A 22,545-nucleotide genomic window follows, 5' to 3' on the forward strand; every position below is an offset into this window, starting at 1 on the left:
AAACAGAAACAGCTGTTTTCAGAAGTTACACGACAATGAAACAAAGACAGTTTCAGTGCCTTGAAACATAAAACTTCTCTTATTCCCTGAGACATAAACGCATCAGCAGAGTTCAGTGCCTACGATGTGCAGTTTTAATGTTGTTAGAGTGGTAAGTATTTAGAAAGAATAAAAAAAGGAAATGTTATACATTGTTCTCAGGCCGATCAACATTTAAGACTTGTTTTGTGTCAGAAAGAAAAAAAGAACTCCCCCTAAATAATAATAAACATTGAATGAATATATGGAGTGCCACATGGCTCAATTCTGGGTCCACGACTCTTAAGTGTCTTCCACTTGCTACCACTAGTGTCATCACTGATAATGTTGATTGATTTCAACAGATTATATCTCACACAATGCCATATTCATTGAATTTGAGACATAAATGTATATCTAGTCATTTATTTAAGTAAATACTCGCTATATTACCTATCTATCTATCTATCTATCTATCTATCTATCTATCTATCTATACATATATATATATATATATATATATATAAACTTTTTCTAGGTTTGTTATATGCCTCAGTCTTGTTCTTAGGGTGCAAATGTTTTCCTGGTGAATCAATTACAACCATTTTTGTTTTAAAAAATCCTTACACTGATGAGAAAAATAGCTTATAAATTTGAATAAATCAATTATTCGAGTATTTGTTTTGGCTCTACATTCTTTTAATCTTCTCATTTGCGTCTCTACTCTTCTTATGAGATAAAGTGTGTGGAATTTCAATGTTTAAAAAGTTTAAGTAAATCATAACAAATATTGCTGTTATTCTTGTTAATAGATGTCTTACTGGGAAAAGAACCACGGGAACAGTCAGGGTGACGGCCACCAGCACAGCCAGACGCACACAGAGAATCTGGACGTCGAGGGCGTCCACTTGACTGTAGGTGTGTAACAGCTCAGACTCCACAGCACCTACCCACAGTGAAAAAACATTTACTTATCTCACGTGGTCGAATTCCTCAAAATTCCTTCCATCAAAACACTGGAAAATGCACATGAGCTCTGGGTACAAATGGCTTATTCATTTAAAAATCTCTTACGAGTAAACAGTGTCTTACCAAAAAAGGTGAGGTAACCGAAAAGAGCCGTAAGCAGGTACATGATGAACATGGCCAAGACGGAGATGTTGGCAACATTCTGCATACGCTTCTTGGTGGGACTGGGTTAAGGCAGGCAGAAAAATTAGGTTAATTTGAGAACGTAGAGGCAAAACATTTTTTCATGCACTACTATATGAATGCTTGCTTTGCTTCTACACTGCAAAAAAAGAAAAGTTGGGTGAACTCAAAATTTCAAGGCAACAAACTTCGATAAAATTTTAAGTTGGACAATTAAACTAAATATTTTAAGTTTTGTTTTTGAGTTTGCTCAACTCTGTATTTCTCTGGCACGATTGTAACGTCGCTATGAAATGTCAGCTAATGTTGTCACCACAATTTTGAGTTAGCATTGATACGCTAATGGCTACTCTTGTAGCTGTAACAAGCAGCGCCGCTAGCATCAGTTAGCCGCTAGCATCAGTTAGCCGCTAGCTTTCGCTAATGACCGAATTTCACAACAAAGAAATAAAGAGTTATCAGAACTATTGTCCCTTATTTTGAACCCCAACTTAAAGATATAAGTAACAACAACTCACTTGTTTTTGAGCAGACAACTGGCTTCCTTTGTTGTGCTAACTTACATTATTGCCCTAAATGTCAGTAATTTATATTTCCAAGTTTTACCAAATTAAATCAAGTTGGCTTTTTTGCAGTGTATAACATTCCTTCTTACACACAAGTAGAAAGAAAACATCAAAATTCACATTTAGATGTTTATTTTACTACACTTTGTTTATTTGCATCTGTAGATTTCTTCTAAATATACCAAAAGGTAGCATTATTTCAGTTATGTCCCGATATAAATCTAAGTTTTATTTATTATTATAACATTTTAGAAAACTTGTAATATAAAAAATAATTGTTTTAAATGTAAGTAATCAACATGTAAAGTTTCATGGTGACATTTTATACCCTATTGACCTGTGGTGTTTTGCAAAATGTATATAAATAATTTCTCAACATGATTAAGTTTCTCAAACTCTGATCCAGAAATCTCCACTTCAGTGGCACTTATGCATACACCAAACCAAACTTTCTATAAATCTATATTCTGAAAGTTTTCTTATGTGGGTTTGTTCATATGTCATTCATAGCCTGATTTATAGAAAATGTTATTCCTAAAAACGTAATGCAATAATTATGATGCAATATAATTAACAGCTGATAAAACACAGAAGTAAAGTATAGATCTCTGGATTGGAAAAAAATAGTTTTACATTATAAGTTTGGAAAAAATGGTCGACCTGAAACAATATCAGTCAGGAGCTGCTATTACATTATTGGTTAATTTATGACATTATTGGGTTTTATTACCTTATATTTGATATAACCATGATTATTTCATGGTTTCATGCTGAAAATAAAAGTTAACTCTTAAAACAAGTTAAATTAAAGCAGCGATGAACTGGCCCGAGCAGAGTGCACTGCAAATAATTTTTCTTACCAAGATAAAAAAAAACTTTAGATTTAGAAGTGTTTCATAATTTATCTTGTTTTAAGAGTTAATTTCTCATTTTAAGTGCTCAACATGCTCATTTCTAGATTTAACAAATCTTGTCAAGTGAAATTATCTGTCCATGCTGCAAGATAATTTCCCTCAGAATTAGTGTTTTTATCTTGTTTTTAGACACCCCTGTTTTGCAGTGTGCAGCTACAAACATTTAAGTTGAGTAAGTAAGAAAGTAAAATTCTCATGGCATCATGATAAGCTACTTGACGTCTCTGTGAGCTTGATAAAAAGAAGATATCTGAAACTTTGACTCTGACACCTTGAATATTTCAGGAAAATTGAACTAGCATTTTGGCTTTAGCAAAAAGGAAATGCATTCAAATGAGCACATATTTAACCCATAAGAACCCAGACCCAGTTATCCTTAAAGGATGTGTTCTATAAATAGACCACATAAAACACATTTCTGATGTTTTTAAAAAAAAAAAAAATACTACTACCCCAAAGATCTGTGATGTGACATAAACGTTACAATGGGCGTTTATGGTATTTATAATACTTCTTATTTTAAAATAAAATAAAAATTGACACATTTTCTGCTTACAGAGACACAAATTTGCCTTTTTCTTTTGCATCTCCACAAGATTTATCCAAATTGTGACATTAATAGTGCTGTTTAACAATAAATTATTTATTAAATTAAATTAGTAACAAAATTAATAATAAATAAAAACAAATAACCATTTGCCTTTTTGTTTGCATCTCCAAAACATATATCAAAATTGTTCATTTAATTTGTTCAGGAAATATGGTCAGAACAAGTTAAATGTAATACAGGTCACCCTATTAACGGATTAGAATTGTTAAATTGGTTTAAACTTAGTTAATGTGAAGCATAAAGCTGAATATGGGAGATTATAGAAGATTTAAAGTGTTTGTTACACGGGTGTCACCATGGGTTCTTATGGGTTAAGGAAATGCATCATTCGATAAGAAGATATATCGATGAGTCCCAATTTAAGTCTATTCACCTATCGTGTTATTTTACTGAAACTTTTTTTACCACAGCTGTGCCAATAATAGAATCGCATTTGGATTCTGTGAAACGAACGATGACATCCTGACTTACTCTCGCAGCTCGGTGTAGATCGGCAGCACCTCTGGGTGGCAGACGAAGGCGAAGGCCAGAATCGGGATGGTGTACGCTGTCTGAAAGCCAAACATGCCAAAGGTCAGTGACTTACCCACCGAACACGGCTCGAAGGAATACAATCAAGTGCTTGTTTTATAATCAGCTCTGTTGACACAACAGGCCTTAATGCTGTTGACATAACACGCGCGAGTGCAGAACAGGTGGCAGTGAATCTGCCGTGCTACCCAAGAAATAAACACACAGCTGACGATTCAGGAAACTAGACACAGGCGATGTGGAAACGTTTCCCCCTCACCTGTGAGTTCATGGTGAATAGTTTGGCTTCACAGAAGTCGTCTGTCACGTTTACGGCCATGTGGTCGTGAGTTACAGAAGTTATGTTAAGATGTTCGTCCCCCAGTGGACACGGGATGTTGAATTTCTTGTAGATAACCTGGAAAGACACACCCATTGGTTAATCAAAGGTACATATTTTATGAGGGAACAGGTGGTATCATGTGTATCTTTGTTGGCTTATATAAATATAGTCCAGACTTACCGAAATGAGGAAAAACACCATGCAGGAAAGGGAGAACCCACTCGTGTAGCCCAAGTAACCTGTGTTGTAATGATAATAAGATGTTGCAGAATGATTTATGGATTCGGGAAGTGACGGTGCTTCATTTTCACAGCAAAAAAAAAGTGTAATGGAGGGAGAGTATGGGGGTTAAAATAAAGAAAAAAAGGAAAATGTGACAACAGAATGAAAAACATACCAAGTTGTTTCATGATTGCGAGAGGAAGGATGATCGAAGCACTAACAATCATGATCAAGTAGTTTCCATTCAAGAACCACTCGCTAAGAGACAACCAGACAAACGGATGGAAAAAATAAATAATCAGTGCATCACAGAACAAAAAAATCTAAAACTATAGATGAATTATTGTCGGAATAGCACTTGGACACTCACCCTGTGTTTTCATATTTACCCAGGAAAGCTTGAATAACCAGAGGGAGCTCAGACTTGACGATGAAGAGGTAGCTGGACATTGCTAAAAGGAAGTGAGATTAGTTATTATTAAAAATGCTTTTCCTTAAAGATATTAGATAACAACTTGAAAAAATGGCATGACAATACCTCCAATGTTGTGTACCGTGATGATGCAAGCAGCCAGCATTTTCCCCGGGGCACCAAAAGCCCGATTCCCAAGCTGCTCATAAGCCCGAATGCCTGAAAAAAACATTATACAAATATTAGTTTTGCATGCATGTTTGACTGTGTGTTTGTGTGTGTTTTTAGTGAAGCTGTGGCTTACCAACAACTCCAGCACTTTTCAGCAGGAGATGAATTGAATATGCAGACAGAATGGCAATAGACACCAACAGGATTCTGAAACACACAAGAGCAAGAGTCATTCACTGTTTGTATGAATACTTCAGGCTGCACGATATGGAGATATCTTCTTGCATATCTCAATAACGATAGATATTGTGTAAAACCAAAAGCCAACATGGTATTTTGAGTTGGAACGTAAGTACAATGATTCAGCAGAACAAACATCTACACCCATCCATGCACATATTTGTACAGTATTTAAGACAACATAAAATACTAAAAGACAGAGGAAAAGGGGGAGAGAAAGGTCCTAGTACACATTTATATATATATGGTATACATTGTGTCAAAAATATGTGTGAAAAGCATATTCAAAAAAGTTTTAGATTTAAAAAATGTGATACCGTAAGTAAGTATCAATATTCAACATCAGTTAATATCCATAATATAAATATCCCTCCATAAATGAGTAAGAAAAGGAAACGTAAGTTAACTTCTGTACATAACTACGGCACATAGCTACGTACAGAAGTATTTATTTAAAGCCAAACTGTGGTCTTTTTTCTTTTCCCTAACCATGTGGTTTTGGAGCCTTAACCTAACCAAGTAGTTCTGCGTCACAATAACAAGCTCTGCCATCTTTTGCCTCAGGACATTCATACTTAATCTGCATTCAGAACAATACAGTGCAGAAGAACTGCACATTTCTCACTGTACAGATTCTGCATACTCAGCAAAGTTGTTCTGCATTTCGCCTCAAACAGTCAGTGTGTTTACATGAACAGTTTAATCGATATTGGCATCTAATAGGACTTCTGTCCTTGTCCCACACTGTAAAAAAAATAATGTTTTTTTTACAGTAAAAAACTGGCAGCTGTGGTTGCCAGAACTTTACCGTAATAAATACGGTGCAACTTTTTGTAATATTACGGTAAAATGATATTAGCGCTGTTGATTTCCCATTTAAGATTGCCATTTTATTCCATATTTTACCATAAAAAATAAAAAGTTTTTCCATCAAAAGAAACGCTGTTCTGTCATATAATTGATAAGAAAATACTTTATAAATGATGCATGAATTAAGGATTTTACCTTTAAATATTACATTATATTTCTGTTAGAGATATGGTGTTTAGTACATTTAACAGTGAGAAAAAGTTTTTTAAAATATAAATGCAAAAATGATGGCTTGTATATATATTACAGTATATTTTTGCTACAAACAAGGTGCCAGTGTATTTTACAGTGGGGTAATGTATTTAAAAAAATGTAAAAATATTGTTTTGGCTGATATATATATTTGATATAATATATATTATATTTGAAACTGAATTAACCCATTTATCATTTTACGGTCTTTTACTGTCATGGTTTAGCAGTTTTTCACCGTAAAATCTACAGACATTTTTTACAGTGCAGATTACATGCAACTGAGAAAATCGAATAACTGACGGGAACGTGTCCTCCTCCTCAACACTAGGTGGCGATATGCATTGTTTCAGCGGGTTAATATGCCGCCCTTTGAATTTTTTGTTCCGGGGTCATACACCAGCACGCGGGTGGAGCATGCGCACATTGGTTGTCTTGTCATACATGCCGGCGAAATCCTATTCCAACCGCATTATCCGGTTGTCCTAATCGGAGTTGGAGAACTCCGACATCAGTCGGACTAACACGTTTACAAGCACTTCAGTTGTCCAGTTATAGTCAGATTACGGCAATAATTCGTTTTTTTCAAGTGTCATGTAAACGTACTGAATCTCGCCAAAGTAAAGCCTCTGTTATTATCCCCTTAGGCAGTACAGAGCTGAGATCACCTTTCCCCCCATTAGGCCTCTGGGATGTTAAGACCCAAGGCAAAAATGTCGCAGAAGTGTAAATATTGTGGCTTAAAATAGTCTGAAAGTGGCTAATGTTAACTATGAGTTTAAAACTGAACTAAACCAACATTAGATAGAACAGTCACATTTTGTAAGATGTCATCAAGATATCACAAGGCAGAAACGTCTCACAAATCTGGACATTATTCATAATAAAGTTAAAATTGTGCTCATCATTAAATGAACTACAATGGTACTCGGGGAGCACAGACCAGGGCCAATGGTGCGTTCACACAATACAAAGTCATTCAAGCGTTTAAATGACACGCAGTTATTTCCAAAAAAACGGATCACATGAGCCATCAAATGAGACGGGTAACTCATTTTTTCCGGTGATACACAACACACGAATGCATCACGTGAAAGTGAGAATAATGACTTACTAACTACTACTTATTAATAATTACTTACAATGTAATGTTAGACCCATAACACACAACCCACAAATTTCATGAGAATCAAGCTTGGAATTTTTTTTTTCTTCCTAATCCTGCTGACAAACTGCACCGAAAACATGAAGAAAGGCAGAAAAAGAGAAATGAAAACTAATCTTTAGAAACTTTTGTGCAGTTCTTGTGATTGCTGTGTTTTTTCCCACCCACACAAGCCAGTTTGGCTGGGAGAGGCCGGCTCTGCAGCCATCCTCCTCCTCCCCCCCTGCCACATAGCACAGCACTGATCCAGGCAGGCGTGTCTTGGATCTGATCACTACGGGCTATTTTTAACCACTCAAATCTGATTTAGGGAAGCTGCGTGTGTATGAGCTCTAATGTACATTCTGACAGATCAGGCTTTGTATGGGAGCTGCTGTGTGTACAGTACTACACCTACAACTGCCACAGGTAGACAGACACAGGGACACACACAAACTCAAACACAGAGCCCATCCGCCTTCAACCACACATACCTGTCCAAACACAAATACACACTGTCAGTCAGATGATACACACACTCCCTCAGGCCCTATTTCCAGCCTTATAAGGACCCTCAAACTACTATTTGCATCAACACGAACCTGATTCTAATGGTAACTTTGAATTCTAAATTAAAACACTGATTATTTATAATTCATTTACAGAGAAGTTTCCAAGCCAGAAGCACAAACGCTGTTAGGACGCCACGAGACTGAGATACAAGCAGCAAACAAACACGTACAGAAATTAACTCTGTAAAAGCCTTAACATAAAGGAATTAAAGTAATGGTAACCCTTTACAATAACCATCTAAGTGATGTTTATAGATGGTTTATAAACCAATTATTAACCATTTACAAATTGCTATACATATTTAATCTTTAAATGTTCAATTCAATTCAATTCAAACAATTTCTTCAAGGTATATGAATCATTTTGAACTAATTTACATACTTAACATTTGTGTTAAAAATGTTATGAGTGCAAAACTATTAATAAACTAAAAATTATTATGTAATTGTTTGTTAATGGTAAAATAACTATCAACTTACATTAATATACCATCTATTTGGCATTTATACATTATAATTCAACTTTAATACATTTTCTATTTACCATTCTAAATGGCTTATATACGGTTTATAAATGATGATTAAACTTTAATAAACTATCTGTTTACCATTTATAAATTGTCTATTTACCATCTATAAATGATGGTTATTGTAAAGTGTTACCAAAGTAATTTTTGATATTATGAGAAGCTGTTAAAGCCATTTTAAACAGAGTTTGTACAACTTTTGAATGGTAAAATTCAAGCACTTTTAAGGTCCCTAAGCCAAAAACTTTCTAGACTCTTGAAGCCTTTATCATCACATCTAAATTTGATTGTAAGTTATCTTATTGCTTGTTAATTTTCAGAGTAACAGATCAACAGAGGATTTATATCTGTTTTTTGTTTACATGAGCAGTTGTGCAGAAGGAACAGCAGATTAGGTTGGAAATCTAACATTTTTAAGGAGTATATTATATATATATATATATATATTCAAATTTAAGCATATTCCAAACCTTGGCAACATGATGGTCTAAATTAAACAATTTCCAAACTTTCATGACTGTATGAACTCTGTATAAACTTATATACTGTATAAACTTTAACTATTTGGTAAGGTAATGATTTATTATTAAACTGATGCAATTACAGTTTCAATCAACACTTTTTTCAAAATCTAGACACTTTTCAAACATCGATAAAAAGGGTTTTAATTATTAATATTATTAATAATAATTCCCAGCACTCGTGCCATTCCTGTTTCCCTTAGTTGTGACTGTTAAAATCAAGAACTTTCCAAACTCTCATGACTTTGTATAATCCCGGTTTAAAAAGTGAGAAAGTGGAAGTGAGGCCAAGATAATTTTAAAAATCTATTTTCACTGTGTTAGTCCACAACACAAAAACTCAAACACAGAGACAACAAACAGCTTTGCTTAGCTCTTTTCTTGTAACCTCAAATAGTGTGTACGTTTACATTTCTTCTTTGGACCTACACTGTAAAAAAAGAAACCCTGTTGTTTTTACGGTAAAAAACCGGCAGCTGTGGTTGCCAGAATTTTACCGTAATAAATACGGTGCAACTTTTTCAAATATTACTGTAAAAAGATATGAGCACTGTTGATTTTACATTCAAGATTGCCAGTTTATTACATTTTTTACTGTATGAATAAAGTATTTTACAGTGGAGTAATGTATGTTTCAAAAAAACGAAACTATAAAAAATACTGTTTTGGCTGATATATACATTTATGGTGTTTCATTGTTAGTGAAACTGAATTAACCCATTCATCATTTTACGGTCTTTTACTGTCATGGTTTAGCAGTTTTTCACCGTAAAATCTACAGACATTTTTTACAGTGCACACAAAATACAGCCTGGCGCAAAGTTTCATCAAATGGATGACTGTGTTTGACCTGCGTACTCACAGAAAGAGAATGATTCCGGTGTTGGACATCGCAAAAGCCAATCCCAGAATTCCACTGCCCATGATGGCGTTACTGAGGTTGAAGACGGACATGCCGAATGAAGTCTTTCCCTCGAACTGCAGGAGGAGGACAGAGGATGCCACACAGACAAATCAATTATTAAACAAAAATCAATAGTATACTACTATTATTAACTACAGTTAATCAGTCTGGCTCACATCTGTGAAGTGGTTTTCTTTCTTGATGCCGGGTTTATGTGGGAGAAACTCCTCTTGCTCAGCCAAGGCATCCAGCCCGTCAAACCTACAGTAGAAATAAAAACCATTTCATTCATTTGAATTTCTTGAGTTAAACTTTCTGCAGCTTTGCTGTAATATGTTGTATCTGTAATTATTGTTCATTTGTGATTCTTACCCGTCGTCCCTGCTGTGTCCGTTCATCTTCTGAAGCTCCATTCTGGTTGCTGGGGTCGTGACTTGAGAGATCTACTTTTGCAGGACTTGTTGAATCTTTTAACCGTCACCTGGCTGCAGGTAAAGAGAAAACCATAGTTTCATTAATGATATACCTGTTATTTCTGCACACAAAAAATTCCAGCTGCATCGTCAAGCATTCATGTGTAGCAAAAAACACTTACGCAACAGAGTAAAAGACATGGAATGAAAAAGACCATAGAGAGACTACTGGTGTAAAACATATCTCAATATCAAAGAATAAAAGTATTCATTTTCAAGAGAATCCACTGAGAAATAGTCATTTTAAACAGCTTTTAAGAGTACAAATTTACCAAGAATTGTCAGACTAAAAGCCTTTAACATCTTATGTTATTTGTTATAAATGCACTTGCAACAGACCCTTTTTTAACCCAGAGCAATCAATGTTTATTGGCACAGGTTTACCCACTGTTTATATTCATTTTGATTGTATGTTTTGATTATTATTATTTAACGCTTGCAAGTTTCCTAAGCAAATATGGTGATGAGATTGTTCCATTTCAAATATTAAAAGATTTCTTGTGCAGATAAAACACCGGATTCTGTTCGAAAATCAAGTACTGTTTAAGCACTATGGTATATTTGAATTCAAGTATATTCCTAACCTAAAATATGGTTTTAAGGATTAAGCATTAAGCATTTTCCAAAATTTCCATACTTGGAACTAACTCTGTTTGTAAGGCAAGGCAGTGACGCTCTCTCCAAGTTATTTTATTTCTTTAAAAAGTGAACTATTTGGTCAGGAAATTATTTATTATGAAAGTGATGCAATTAGAATACCAAGCAACAATTCCGAACATTTTTGCAAACCTTGATAAAACAACAGTTTCAAGCATTTCCAGCACTCTTACACACCCTGTTTTCCATTATTTGTGGAAAAAACTGCAGACAGGACGACCTCTGCTTGTGTCTTTACCTTACATTGTGTCTGTATGCATCACCTGAACTTCAGCAAGTTAGGACAAGATCTCAGAATGAACGAAGAAGCTGAGTGATGTATGTACAGAAGAGTTTAATGAGATAGATGTGAGGTGTTTGCTCTGGTCCATACAATACAATAAATATAGAGTAATGGTATAGTGGCAGACTGCCAAAGGTCCTTAACCCATTGACGCCTGAAACTGTCTGTAAAACCTCTGGGCGATTTTAAAATAAGCCCCTAAAACCTGAAGTTTTTCTGGAAATTCAACGGAAGTGTCAACGCTTCTACTAAATAATAGATTTTTCAGCCTCTGTAGCAGATAGAAATGAAATTCAAAAAGTATTTGAGAGCTTATACAAATACTACAAAACGACGTATCTGCTTTCCAGGCTTCAATGGGTTAAATTACCAAACAGAAGGAAGCTACAGCACTGAAGAAACACAGACTAATGTACCACAAACAGAAAATGCTATGTGGCTTCAAAAGGGCAGACCTATTTATAAAGTCTTGAGACACACACCACTGTAATTTTTCCCGCTGGCCAAGGACAACAGGAATGTTTCTTTTTTTCTTTTGGTGATCCAAAACTCCTTTGGCACTGCTTTATTTTTGGAGTCCTGCTCCCTACTTCAGATATGAAGATAAAAAACAGTCCACATCGCTGTGGACGTTCACCAAACAAAAATCCAGTAAAATGAGACACTTGGGATGTAAATCCATTTTAAGCTTGTGTGACATGAAAGGCTTTAAATAACAAATGTTGTCAGAGGACTTATGTTGCTCTAATCTGTTGTGGGCCACACAAAGCTGGCATGGACGCACTCTGGGAATGAGCGTAGGTCTGTGCTGCTGCTGCCACAGGGTCATGGGATCCTTCACTTCTCCGTGGGTCAGACTGCCCTCAGGATTTTCACATCTGACCCCTAAGGACACACTTGCACTACGTTGCGCCATTCCTTAAGTTCTTCACACGAAACCAGAATTTGTTATATTCCTACGCTCATCAATGGGCCGAACTCTCAGTGCACAATAATTCTTACAGCTTGGGTTGATAGCAGCTGGCCACAGAGATAAACAAAGGGTTCCTGTGTAAACCATGCTATTTAGTCTAAATGCAGGGTAGCCTTCTCCCTGCATACAAGACTGGGGTCAAGTTTGGTCAGAGTAACTTTCTCTGGCTACATACCCGAGGACTTTCCCATGGCCAGCAGCCAGAACCAACAAAGTATAGACTAAATGTCACCAAGGGTTTGTCATGTAACTTTCACAAAAAAGCCATTTTCAATGTTTCTGTTACCACTTTAACGTTGTGTAAAAAGCAAATTTTACAATTGCATTTTCATGTGGGGTTAAATGGAGAAACTAGACGAACCTGGTGAACTAGAAATTTGTTCCACGGTAGATTTTTCATTGGCCATGAGGGCACAGTGGAAACAGTAAAAAAAAGAGTGGAAAAAAGCTATAAAAACAATAAAGTGGTCCCACTCTCACCATCTCTATCTAGACAACCTATCCAATTTACAAAGTGTTTTAGGTGGAAAAAACATCTTAATATGAATTATTATATATAAATCATCTAGATAATATTATTGTCAATGACATTTTGTGTTAAACACAGTAGATATTACTGTAGTCTTGCTATCCAGCAGTGCGTACCACATGGCTCTTGTCTGACGCAAGACCAACTCACTATTGACAGTTTAGCCCTTCCCTTCTCTTCTCTTCTCTTCCTCCTCATTTAAAACACAAGGACACACACACAATTTCCAGCTACTCACCCTGGTGGTCAAGGAGAAGGCTAGTTTTCTTTCCCGATTGTAGACAGAGTAAATCCTTGTGAAAGTTCACTCAAATTTTAGACACCTCCAATGTTTATGTTTAGCTTTGTTCTTAGGAGTCTCTCCAAAGCTCCTTGGTAGTGAAGAGAGGAGAGAGTGAGAGAGATTACAGACTGGGAGGAGTGAACGGGAAATGGGAACACCCATACTTAACCCTTTGTTAAACACGTTACAGGTAGAGAGAGAGACTGGAGGGATCCTCTCACCAGGTGTCAACACTGAAAAGGTGTCAGCACTCGGGTTTCAACAAAGGAAGTGAATTGCCTGTAGTTTTTAGAGTTTCTGAGTTCAGGTAATCCCAGGTACCGAACCGTGGACCGTGGACAAATTACCATGTCATTACAGACTATGAAAGCAGAAAGGAGGGGTGAAGTGGGAGTCAACTGAGGGGGGCTTTGTTACAGCTTGGGCGGATACTTGCTGACAGTTTGCATCCTGCTGGAAGTCACAGTGATGGTAATTAGCTTAGGAGATAAGTGCTTTTTTAAGATTGCCCACATGTGATTGTGCTTAAGAGTGGAAACATTGCTGCACGCTTACAAGTTATCATGCGCTTGATCCAAAACAACAACACCTGAACTGGCACGTAGCGGTGGAAATGAACATGACACATAAAAAAAAAATTCCTCCACAGTTCCAACCATTGGAGATTACGAGACAGTGTGCTCCTGGGCACGGACACCAACACGTCCTACACAGGAGCGAGACACACAGATTTTATGGTTGTTTAGCCTCTTTTTGAGGTTGTTTTGTGTCGTTTTGAAGTTGTGTCTCTTTGGTTTTTATGTCTCTTTGTAGTTGATTTGGTCTTTTTTAAGGTCTTTTTTGTTTGTCAGCCCTTTTTTACGAGTCTCTTTTGTCTCTTTGCAGTTGTTTTGAATATCTTTTTAGTTTGTTTTACGCTCTTTATAGTATTTAGTGTTTCTTTCAAGTAATTTTATGTTGTGGTTGTTTTGATTCTTTTCATAATTGTCACGAGTCTCTGTGTGTCTTTGTGTCGCTTTGCAGCCGTTTTGCATGGCTTTGTTTGTGTTTCTTTGAAGTTATTTTATGCTGTCTTGTTGGTTTACCTCTTTTCATAGTTGTCAAGAGTCATTATGTGTCACTTTGTAATTATATTTGTCTTTTTTGGGGTGATTTCTTACTGCTGCTTGTTTTGCCCCTTTTTTTTTATCTCTTTGTAGTCCTTCTGTGCCGCGTTGTAGTTGTTTTTCCCCTTAAAAAGTTATCATGAGTCTCTCTGTGGTCATTTTGTGTCCCTTTGTAGTGAATTTGTCTCACTTTATAATTTTTTTAGGTTTTTTTTTTTTAGGTGATTTCTGTCTGTTGCTTGTTTTCCTCTCTTTGTAGTCTATCTGTGACTATTTAGTAGTTGTTTTGCCTCTTTTCATAGTTTTCATGAGTCTCTTTGTGTCTCTTTGCAGCTGTTATGCATTTCATTTTAGTTGTTTCACACATTGTGCGCTTTCTGTGTCTCTTTGTACTTGTTGCTGTTTATGCTTGATGGTACATGTTACTTTAAGTGATTTTGAAGGTGAAGGTCAGTGGGGCCTGACACTTTGTAGCACTGGACCTGTGCCCTGCAGGCCTGTTCAGTAATCCATACACGGTTCGAGCACCTTTAAAAAACAGTAGTCTTCTAACATGTTGTCACTGACAGAAGACACACAAGATGTCTCTATATTTCGACATTATATAGGAAGATGCTGCAGCAGAGCATACTTCCTGAACACAGCAACAACAACACGTGGTCACCATGCTACTGGTTCATCAAGATTTAAATGTCATGCACTTCTCAGGGACGACATTTCAGTTGGCTGATAAAGTTCAACTTAACCAAGATATGAGGGGTTTCTTCTGCACACCCAAGAAACACCCACATTTTATCTCAGCATGACACAAATCCTTTACTGGAAAGCGTGTTTTTCAGTTTTCATGTCTTAAGATCTCATCTAGTGGCAGTGTACACAGATGGCAGATTTATTTTAATACCTTTTCAAGAATTTGATTTCATTCTTAGAAAGCTGGACATCATAATGACAATAATAAGTAAGTAATAAACGTCCACGTTGTGATAATTTTATAAAATTCAGGCTGTTTGGAGCAGTAAATATCAGGCTTAAGGTCTGTACAGGTTGGATGAATAAAATAAAATAAAATAATAATAATGGCTACCTCTGTGACCTTAAATGACCCTAAGTCCAATGCATGATTTGGAAAGGACAAATGAACTGACATATAAAAGGAGTGTGAAATAAAGTTAATCAGGAGACATTAAGTCTAGATATAGCCATATATCAAACGTTGAATGTTATTTTTGTACCAAACAGTGATGCCAGCATTTGCAGCCAAGATGATCTCTCATTTCAGTGAGTCATTTAAAATCCCACCTCTATGCTGAGGGAACTGCCAGCATGTCCAAAAAGGGACAGCAGTAATATATCCCCAGCAGAAAGGTTATAGCAGAAACCAGCTGAAAAGAATGCTATCAGTACTGCTACTGTAAAACACACTATCAGTGAAGTTAATGATAACATTTTCTCCCGTATCTCCACACATTTATGAATGGGAGATTGTGTCGTGGCCCAAATCCTGAAGCAGATGTAGAGACCGGCCTGCAGGCCTTCCTCTCGTACTCACCTCAGTAGTAACAGTCAGACAGATGGACGTCTTCAGTCTAGACAGGAGTCAAACGGCTTAAAAGTTCAAACTTGTTGGTTGGTTCAAGTCCAAAATCTGCTTTTTTACAGAGCCATGAGGTTGCCTGCAGCTGTAAGAGGAGAGGAAAAAATGGGGGAAGGAGGAGGTAGTAATTGCGCGCGTTAAGAAATTTCCTGCCATGTCACAAGCCAAGCCACTCCCTGTTCCTGTATACTGATCAGGGCACACGTGGTGGTCTGTGGCTTTATGAAGTACTGTAAACCAACTGTGTATATGTGGACACTGTAAGCATTTATATCTGTGATTCACCCCAGGGGCATTTGTAATATTCAAGCAGTGTTCATGATGAAACACTTTCTAAAACATCCTCTGCTTACTGGCCTACATTACAGCTGTTGTACTGTTGCTGTGCAGCTGGTAATGTCAAGTGATGAGTTGCTGTGGAAAGTTTCTTTTCATTTCTTCTCTGAGCTTCAGATTTGTGCCTTCAGCTCACTAGCACCGCCATCTAGTGGGCACAAAGACTTAAATCACTAGAAAACTACTGATGAGTAAAAAACACAAACACAATGACCAACAACAGCATCCAGATGTGATCATAGAAAATCCAATCTGTTGTCAAAATTACTACCTTTTTCCTTAAAGGACCCCTTTTTCCTCATCCTCTGACTTAATGACATGACTCCAGCATGATGTGTTCACTGGTGTGTAAAAAGGATGGGCCATTGTGCCATTGGCTCTTTGGTTGTTTTAAATGCAATCTTTCTAATGCAGGACCAGGCTGGTTAGCGGACTAACTGACTCTCAAAGACTCTGTGAATATAGCTTGTGTTTAGGTCTTTACCTTTAGGTTTATATCTCAAGTAATAACCTGAACTTAAACACTAACAATTTCATTTAATCTTTGTGAGGGCCGGGACGAGTCCAACACAACATTAAGCCAACCCCACGCTCCATGTTATTGGCCAATAGGCTGATGAGGAGAATAACGGCCGATAACGATGTTCAGCCGATTTATTGTTGCACCCCTATTTTATTTATTAGGTAATGACAAGAAGTAGGACACCAACTTAAGTTTTTTCAAAATCGATTAGTCTGAAAATGAATTTACAATTAAGTGAATTATCATTGAGTCTGTAAAATGTCATGAGATATTGTGAAATGCATACTCCAGTTCCTAAGCATGTCTTCAAACGCAACAGTTTACTTCTTGGATATTGAATTAACAGTGGTATAAAACCGAAAAATATTTCTTAATCTCACATTTGAGAAGCTGGAACCTCATTATATTTTTATATAGCTTTTTTGCTTGAAAAAATGTTATCAAATTGTTAGAATAATTTCATGTCAAACAGATCTATTGATTGGTTATTTAAGCTCCAAGAACAGATGAAACCAACAAAATAGAAAACTAATGTATTTTATTATGTACCAACGAGAAAAACACATAATGAACAATTAAAATCTGTGAAATGATCAGTGTAGTAGTCTTGTTTTGCTGGTTTTGCTGATGAGTCAGGAAAAACAACTTGTGGTCCATAAAGTAAACAATGTCACTTCCCCTTTTCAACCCACGCAAAGAAATTACAGCGAGCCTCAGGGTTGGAGACATGTCCCTGAGGCCGGGCACAAACAAAGAACTGTTTGCCCATGTTTGGCCCTTCCTTTTTCACAGTACGGAGCACACAGGGTTCCTTGTGGACTTTACAGGATGGTGGTGGGGGCGGCCCATGAAGCACTGACTTCCAAAACACTGACGATGCCCCTTTCTTTGCGTCTGAGCGTCCCACAGACGGCTGTGGGGTTAAATGTCTTGTCTTTATTTGTTTATCAGTGTCCTCTGTGGTGCTACTGGTGCACAGCTGTGGTGAACCACCACAGACACGCTCAGTGTCTTCAGGTACGCTGCTTGTGACCGAGGACACATCCTCTCTGGTTGTGGATGATTTTTGAGAGTTCTGTGATGAAGTAACTTCATCCACGCTGAGTGATTTTTCAGTTGCTTCAGTAGAGGGAGGCGCATTTGTGATCTTGGGTTTGAAAAAGGAAAGGAGGCTGCCCTGTGGCTTTGTGGAAGTCTTTATGGAAGTCTTTGCTATCTTAGTCTTTTTCCCTTTTGGGACAACGGAGTCTGATGTTAATAACCGTTTTTTACCTGAGAAAGGGTTTAAATTCTCCCTCCTTTCCTCCTCCTCTTGAGATCCAGGTAATGCATCCCCCTGCTCGGACTGAGTTGGTTTTTGGTCCACCTTCACAAGGAAGCGGGAGAGTTTCTGCTGCTTGCCAGCAAACTCTGGCAGGTAGCGTGTACAGAGGGGAGGAGGCTTGGAGCTGGGCAGGAGAGGGCAGCTCAGTTGCCCCCACACAGGGCAGTGGTCTGATCCCTCCATCTCTGGCATGATGTCTGCTGCCACAAACTGCTCCTTGGCTAGCTGGCAGTCAGCGAATATGTAGTCGATGCGTGTGCCATAGTTTGTCTGGCGTGCTCCAGTGAGAGTGGACCAGCAGGTGAAGGCGCTGGTGCGAGTCGGGTGGAAATAGCGAAAGGTATCCACAAATTTCCCACTGTGGATGGGATCTGTTGAGGTTGCCTCTGACTCTTCATCATTTTCGTCCTCATTAATTTCCTTTTCCTGTCTGTCACTGTGCAGAAAGCCATTCAGCCATTTCCTCCCAGGGTTCTCACCAAAATCCTCCTAAGTAATGAGAAAAACAAAGCAAGCAGAGTTTCATCATTATGAATATGCATTAGGGCTGGGTATCGATTTCTCTAAAGCATGGGTCTCAAACTTACGGCCCGCGGGCCAATTGCGGCCCTCGTGACGATATTTTGTGGCCCTCACCTTGATATGAAAGTTTAATGTGAGTTTTACATGAATGGCACTTTACCGTGTTGTGTGTGGAAGTTCCCTTTAATTACTTTTTTTGGTAATTTTGAGTCTGTTTTTGGTAATTTTGAGTCTTTTTAAAATAAAATTGTGTCTTTTTTAGTATTTTTTTAAAGTATTTTTTTGGGTAATTTTGTGTCTTTTTTAAAATAATTTTGTGTCTTTTTTGGTAATTCTGTGTATTTTTTGGCCATTTTGTGTCTTTTTTGTCATTTTGTCTCATTTTTAAAGTAATTTAGTGTTTTTTCAGTCATTTTGTGTCATTTTTGGTAATTTTGTGTTTTTGATACTGCCTCCAGCGGCCCCCAGGTAATTTGAGTTAGAGACCCCTCCTCTACAGTATCGACTGAAATAACACAGCACCAAGTGGTATCACAAGTCCTACAGTAAAATGATGTTTGCATTTGATACTTTTTGTACCCAGATCTAGAAAAATTACTTTATATGTTTTTTCTGGCAGCCAATCACCACACACACTGGGCAAATCAGGCGAGAGTTGGCAGTTCAGTGTGTAATGTTTGTATAAAAATCATTTGGATGTGGAGGAGTGGTGGAGGCATTTTACACATTACATTTGGCAGAAATGTAAAACTGCAATTTTTATGTAATATTGTGTTATTCCAATATCTTAAACGAATGGTTTGACATTTAGAAAAAATATACTACTTTGCTTTTTTGCTGATATTAATACCACTCATGTCTGTTGGTGACATACTGTATAAAGCCATCGCCAGGAGCAGAAGCAGAAGCAAAGGGAAACAGGTGGCCAGGATGTGAAACTTGTTTTTTTCACTATTGTTTTTGTGCAGATTACACACATACACAATATGAGAATTAAAGGTACGGCTGGGCTGATTCAGTTACCCTTGGGCATAGTCATGCTACCCGTTTATTTATTTCCAGTCTTTAATGCTAAGCTATGGTAATCAGCTGGAACTTCATTTACCATAAAGGCACAGAGAGTGGGATCCGTCTTTCCATCTTAACCTTCACAAGATATCAAATAACAAAAAAAGACAAGCAATTCTTGACAGTGTTCTATGCTTTTACTTACAATATCGCTGGGGTCACAGTGGTCTATTTGCCGATGAGAAGTATTTACGTCTCCTAAAACTATCACATGGCTGAAATAGAACAGAAAACACACCACTTAGAATTTAAAGTGGAGAAGAAATAACAGAATAAGTTGTAAACACTCATGATAGACAGTCCAAAATAACACTGTGAATGCAATAAGTCACTATGTACTGCTCATTTCAAACAATAAGCTGCTTTAACATTTTATTCACTTGTGACATATATGTCAAAGTGCATAGACAGCGAGGTACATGTCTACCGTTGCTCATGCTCAAATGATGTAAACTGGTAAAAGGCTGCATTGTTAGAACAGTTTCATAGTTAAAATGTCTTTAATACAAGCAGGAAGCAGCTGTGCCTCATTGTAACTTTATTTTCAGTCTGTGGCAACTCTCACCTCCCATCTTTCAGCATAGCTTCAGCCCGGTTCTGAAGCAACTTGTAGAACTGCAGTTTGAACTGCTTTCGCTCCGGCTTTTCAGGGTCAGCCCGTGGACAGTATACATTGATCACAGTTACAGTCTGCTCTTTCTCCTGACACCTGTGAAATTAAAACAGAGTCTAAAGGAGGCACAGACATTTAGAAGTTAAAGCCACTTTACAGAATCAAGAAAACACATTGGAATCTCCCTTGTGGTTTTCATCAAGTTACGTTTTGATCATTAACTTGCATGTCTCTTGTAAGAGGAAACTTTAAATATTTCTATTTGACATAACGTAAGACTACACCAAATACATAAAAAGGGTCTGTCCTGAGGAATTTTCTTAACTAATGTAATAACTGAGGCTTTTAATTTATTTTTTCACTTCAATTTGCTGAGACTCCCCAGAAACAGTTTCAAGGCCCACCTCCCACTTTAACAACCTCTGTTCTAGTGCATATATAGTTGCCGTTTCTTTTAAATGATGTGACTACATTAACACATGTAGCACATATAACACACAAGAAGCAAGTAATAACTAGAATTACTTTTCTCTTACATGATTCTGTGCTGTGTGATAACGGCTCGTCCTTCATTGTCCAAAAGCTGCAGCTCCTCGCCGCAGAACTCGGCCTGGTCACCATAGCATCCAACAGCCCCTTCATGATTGGTCAGCAGGCCTGTGAGACCCTCCTCAGCAGCAAAGGGAGTAGCGCTGTCTTTACAGTAAGTGGCAACCCCTGTGCATGTCAGAAAAGGAAGGTGAATTAGTTTTTATTAGTGTTAGCAGCTGCAATTAGGCAGGTATAACAATGTGACAGTGGCTTAAACAAGAATATTCTGCCGATTCAGTGAAGTATTGCAATTGTTTGTTCTTGTCTGGGGATATTATATATAATTGGGAAAAGTACTCAGGCTTCATACATTTTTTTCAAAGTCAAATGGAAGCATTTCTCAAGCATTTTCCAGCTTTTTCCCCCAGCACCTTACAGCTGTTATACATGTATATAGAGGACATTATCAGTATACTGATTATTGCACTGTATCACATTAAATCAGATGTTGTTGTGGTATAAACAACCAACATTATGTTAATGCCAGCATTCTACAGAAGGCAGACAAAATAAAACACAACAAAGTTTCATGTTTTAAAATATCTGTGAGTAGACTTGGCATCATATAAAATCTATTTAATAAGTTGCAAGCACTTAATTACTTTTCAACACCCTGGAAACACCACATTGAAATGCAAGTGTTTAATTGTTTACCCAGTACCCATAGAAACCATGTCATAATTTAACCCATAAGAACCCATGGTGACACCCGTGTATCAAACACTTTAAATCTTCTAGAATCTCCCATATTCAGCTTTATGCTTCACCTTAACTCATTAAATCCCTAAGAGACGTATACTGTGTGACTGGAAACAGAAATATGTAAAAGTAGCTAATTCCAAAAGCTTATTTTTTGTTACTAGGCTAAGTTTAAACCCATTTAACGATTCTAATCCATTAATAGTTCTGTCCTGTGTTGCATTTAACTTGTTCTGACCATATTTCCTGAACAAATTAAAGTCACAATTTTGATAAATGTTATGGAGATGCAAAATAAAAAGGCAAATTTGTGTCTCTGTAAGCAGAAAACGTGTCTATTTTTTTTTCTATTTTAAAATAAGAAATATAAACATAAATACCATAAACACCCATTGTAACATATATGTCATATCACAGAAATTTGACATTTAGGGGTAGTATTTTTTTTTTTTTAAACATCAGAAATGTGTTCTATGTGGTCCACTTATAGAACACATCCTTTAAGGATAAGTGGGTCTGGGTTCTTATGGGTTAAAGACCAAAACTTGACAATGTAACAGACCTGAATAGCCGCTGCGTCCTCGGCTGAAGCTGAAATAGGAGTTGTAGCCGTCAACAATGGCAGTTCTCTCATCAAGCAAGTCTCCTGTGGGGGGGGGGACGGACGGACACATTTTGGGGTTTAACTTTAATTTCCAAAAGACAGACTTCTGACTGCTACGTCACATGCAAGCCTACACGTTTTCCAAAACATCACTGACTTATAGCTACTTACTTGTCACTTTTGTCTCTTGAACACAGATAATATCTGCATCCAGTGAATCAAGAGCCCTTTTAATGCCGCCTCTGAAAGTCCTTATGCCATTAATGTTCCAGGTAACGATCTTCATTGTGAGAAACTACACGCTATTGGAGTGTGAAAGCTGCAGCCATGACACAAAGTGCACATCCGGAAGTAAAAGGGAAGCAAAAAAAAGTACGAGCGGAAGTGTGTATATTTACTAATATTTCATTATTTCTCTCATATTTCACGTTTGCTGATCAAATAAAATCGTGGCATTCATTTCGTTAATGTTACATTTT

The 22,545-nt window shown here is 37.2% G+C and overlaps 2 protein-coding genes and 1 long non-coding RNA gene across 4 annotated transcripts in view; 1 reads left to right on the forward strand and 2 right to left on the reverse strand.

The window, feature by feature from the left end:
- Window positions 1-965, forward strand: part of LOC131971292 (uncharacterized) — a 9,517-nt gene extending 8,552 nt beyond the window's left edge. The window contains exon 3 of the long non-coding RNA XR_009394364.1: window positions 831-965. This is a non-coding gene — a long non-coding RNA (uncharacterized LOC131971292). The remainder of the gene's footprint in view (window positions 1-830) is intronic.
- LOC131971290 (sodium-coupled neutral amino acid transporter 3-like) overlaps window positions 1-15,881 on the reverse strand; it is a 19,986-nt gene extending 4,105 nt beyond the window's left edge. Inside the window, exons 1-13 of one of the 2 annotated variants that reach the window (XM_059332652.1) lie at window positions 15,742-15,881; window positions 10,261-10,373; window positions 10,065-10,149; window positions 9,847-9,962; window positions 5,052-5,125; window positions 4,874-4,966; window positions 4,706-4,787; window positions 4,511-4,593; window positions 4,294-4,352; window positions 4,051-4,188; window positions 3,732-3,811; window positions 1,111-1,211; window positions 840-964 (exon numbers count right to left, since the gene is read on the reverse strand). In XM_059332652.1, the coding sequence (XP_059188635.1) occupies window positions 840-964; window positions 1,111-1,211; window positions 3,732-3,811; window positions 4,051-4,188; window positions 4,294-4,352; window positions 4,511-4,593; window positions 4,706-4,787; window positions 4,874-4,966; window positions 5,052-5,125; window positions 9,847-9,962; window positions 10,065-10,149; window positions 10,261-10,301 (1,077 nt within the window). In that variant the 5' untranslated portion in view covers window positions 10,302-10,373; window positions 15,742-15,881. Of the gene's footprint in view, window positions 1-839; window positions 965-1,110; window positions 1,212-3,731; window positions 3,812-4,050; window positions 4,189-4,293; window positions 4,353-4,510; window positions 4,594-4,705; window positions 4,788-4,873; window positions 4,967-5,051; window positions 5,126-9,846; window positions 9,963-10,064; window positions 10,150-10,260; window positions 10,374-13,041; window positions 13,185-15,741 lie in introns of those variants that run through there. The other variant, XM_059332653.1, reaches the window with a different exon arrangement.
- A 1,300-nt stretch (window positions 15,882-17,181) lies between these two features.
- On the reverse strand, window positions 17,182-22,504 carry apex2 (APEX nuclease (apurinic/apyrimidinic endonuclease) 2). The gene is made up of 6 exons (XM_059332781.1): window positions 22,238-22,504; window positions 22,025-22,108; window positions 20,709-20,889; window positions 20,125-20,268; window positions 19,705-19,774; window positions 17,182-18,458 (listed from the first exon to the last, which is right to left on the reverse strand). Exons 1-6 carry the CDS (start codon window positions 22,350-22,352, stop codon window positions 17,316-17,318), a joined length of 1,737 nt encoding a protein of 578 aa, XP_059188764.1. The 5' UTR covers window positions 22,353-22,504; the 3' UTR covers window positions 17,182-17,315.
- Between the last annotated feature and the right edge of the window lie 41 nt (window positions 22,505-22,545).

Source organism: Centropristis striata, chromosome 5 (genome assembly GCF_030273125.1).
Source record: "Centropristis striata isolate RG_2023a ecotype Rhode Island chromosome 5, C.striata_1.0, whole genome shotgun sequence".
Taxonomy (NCBI): Eukaryota; Metazoa; Chordata; class Actinopteri; order Perciformes; family Serranidae; genus Centropristis; species Centropristis striata.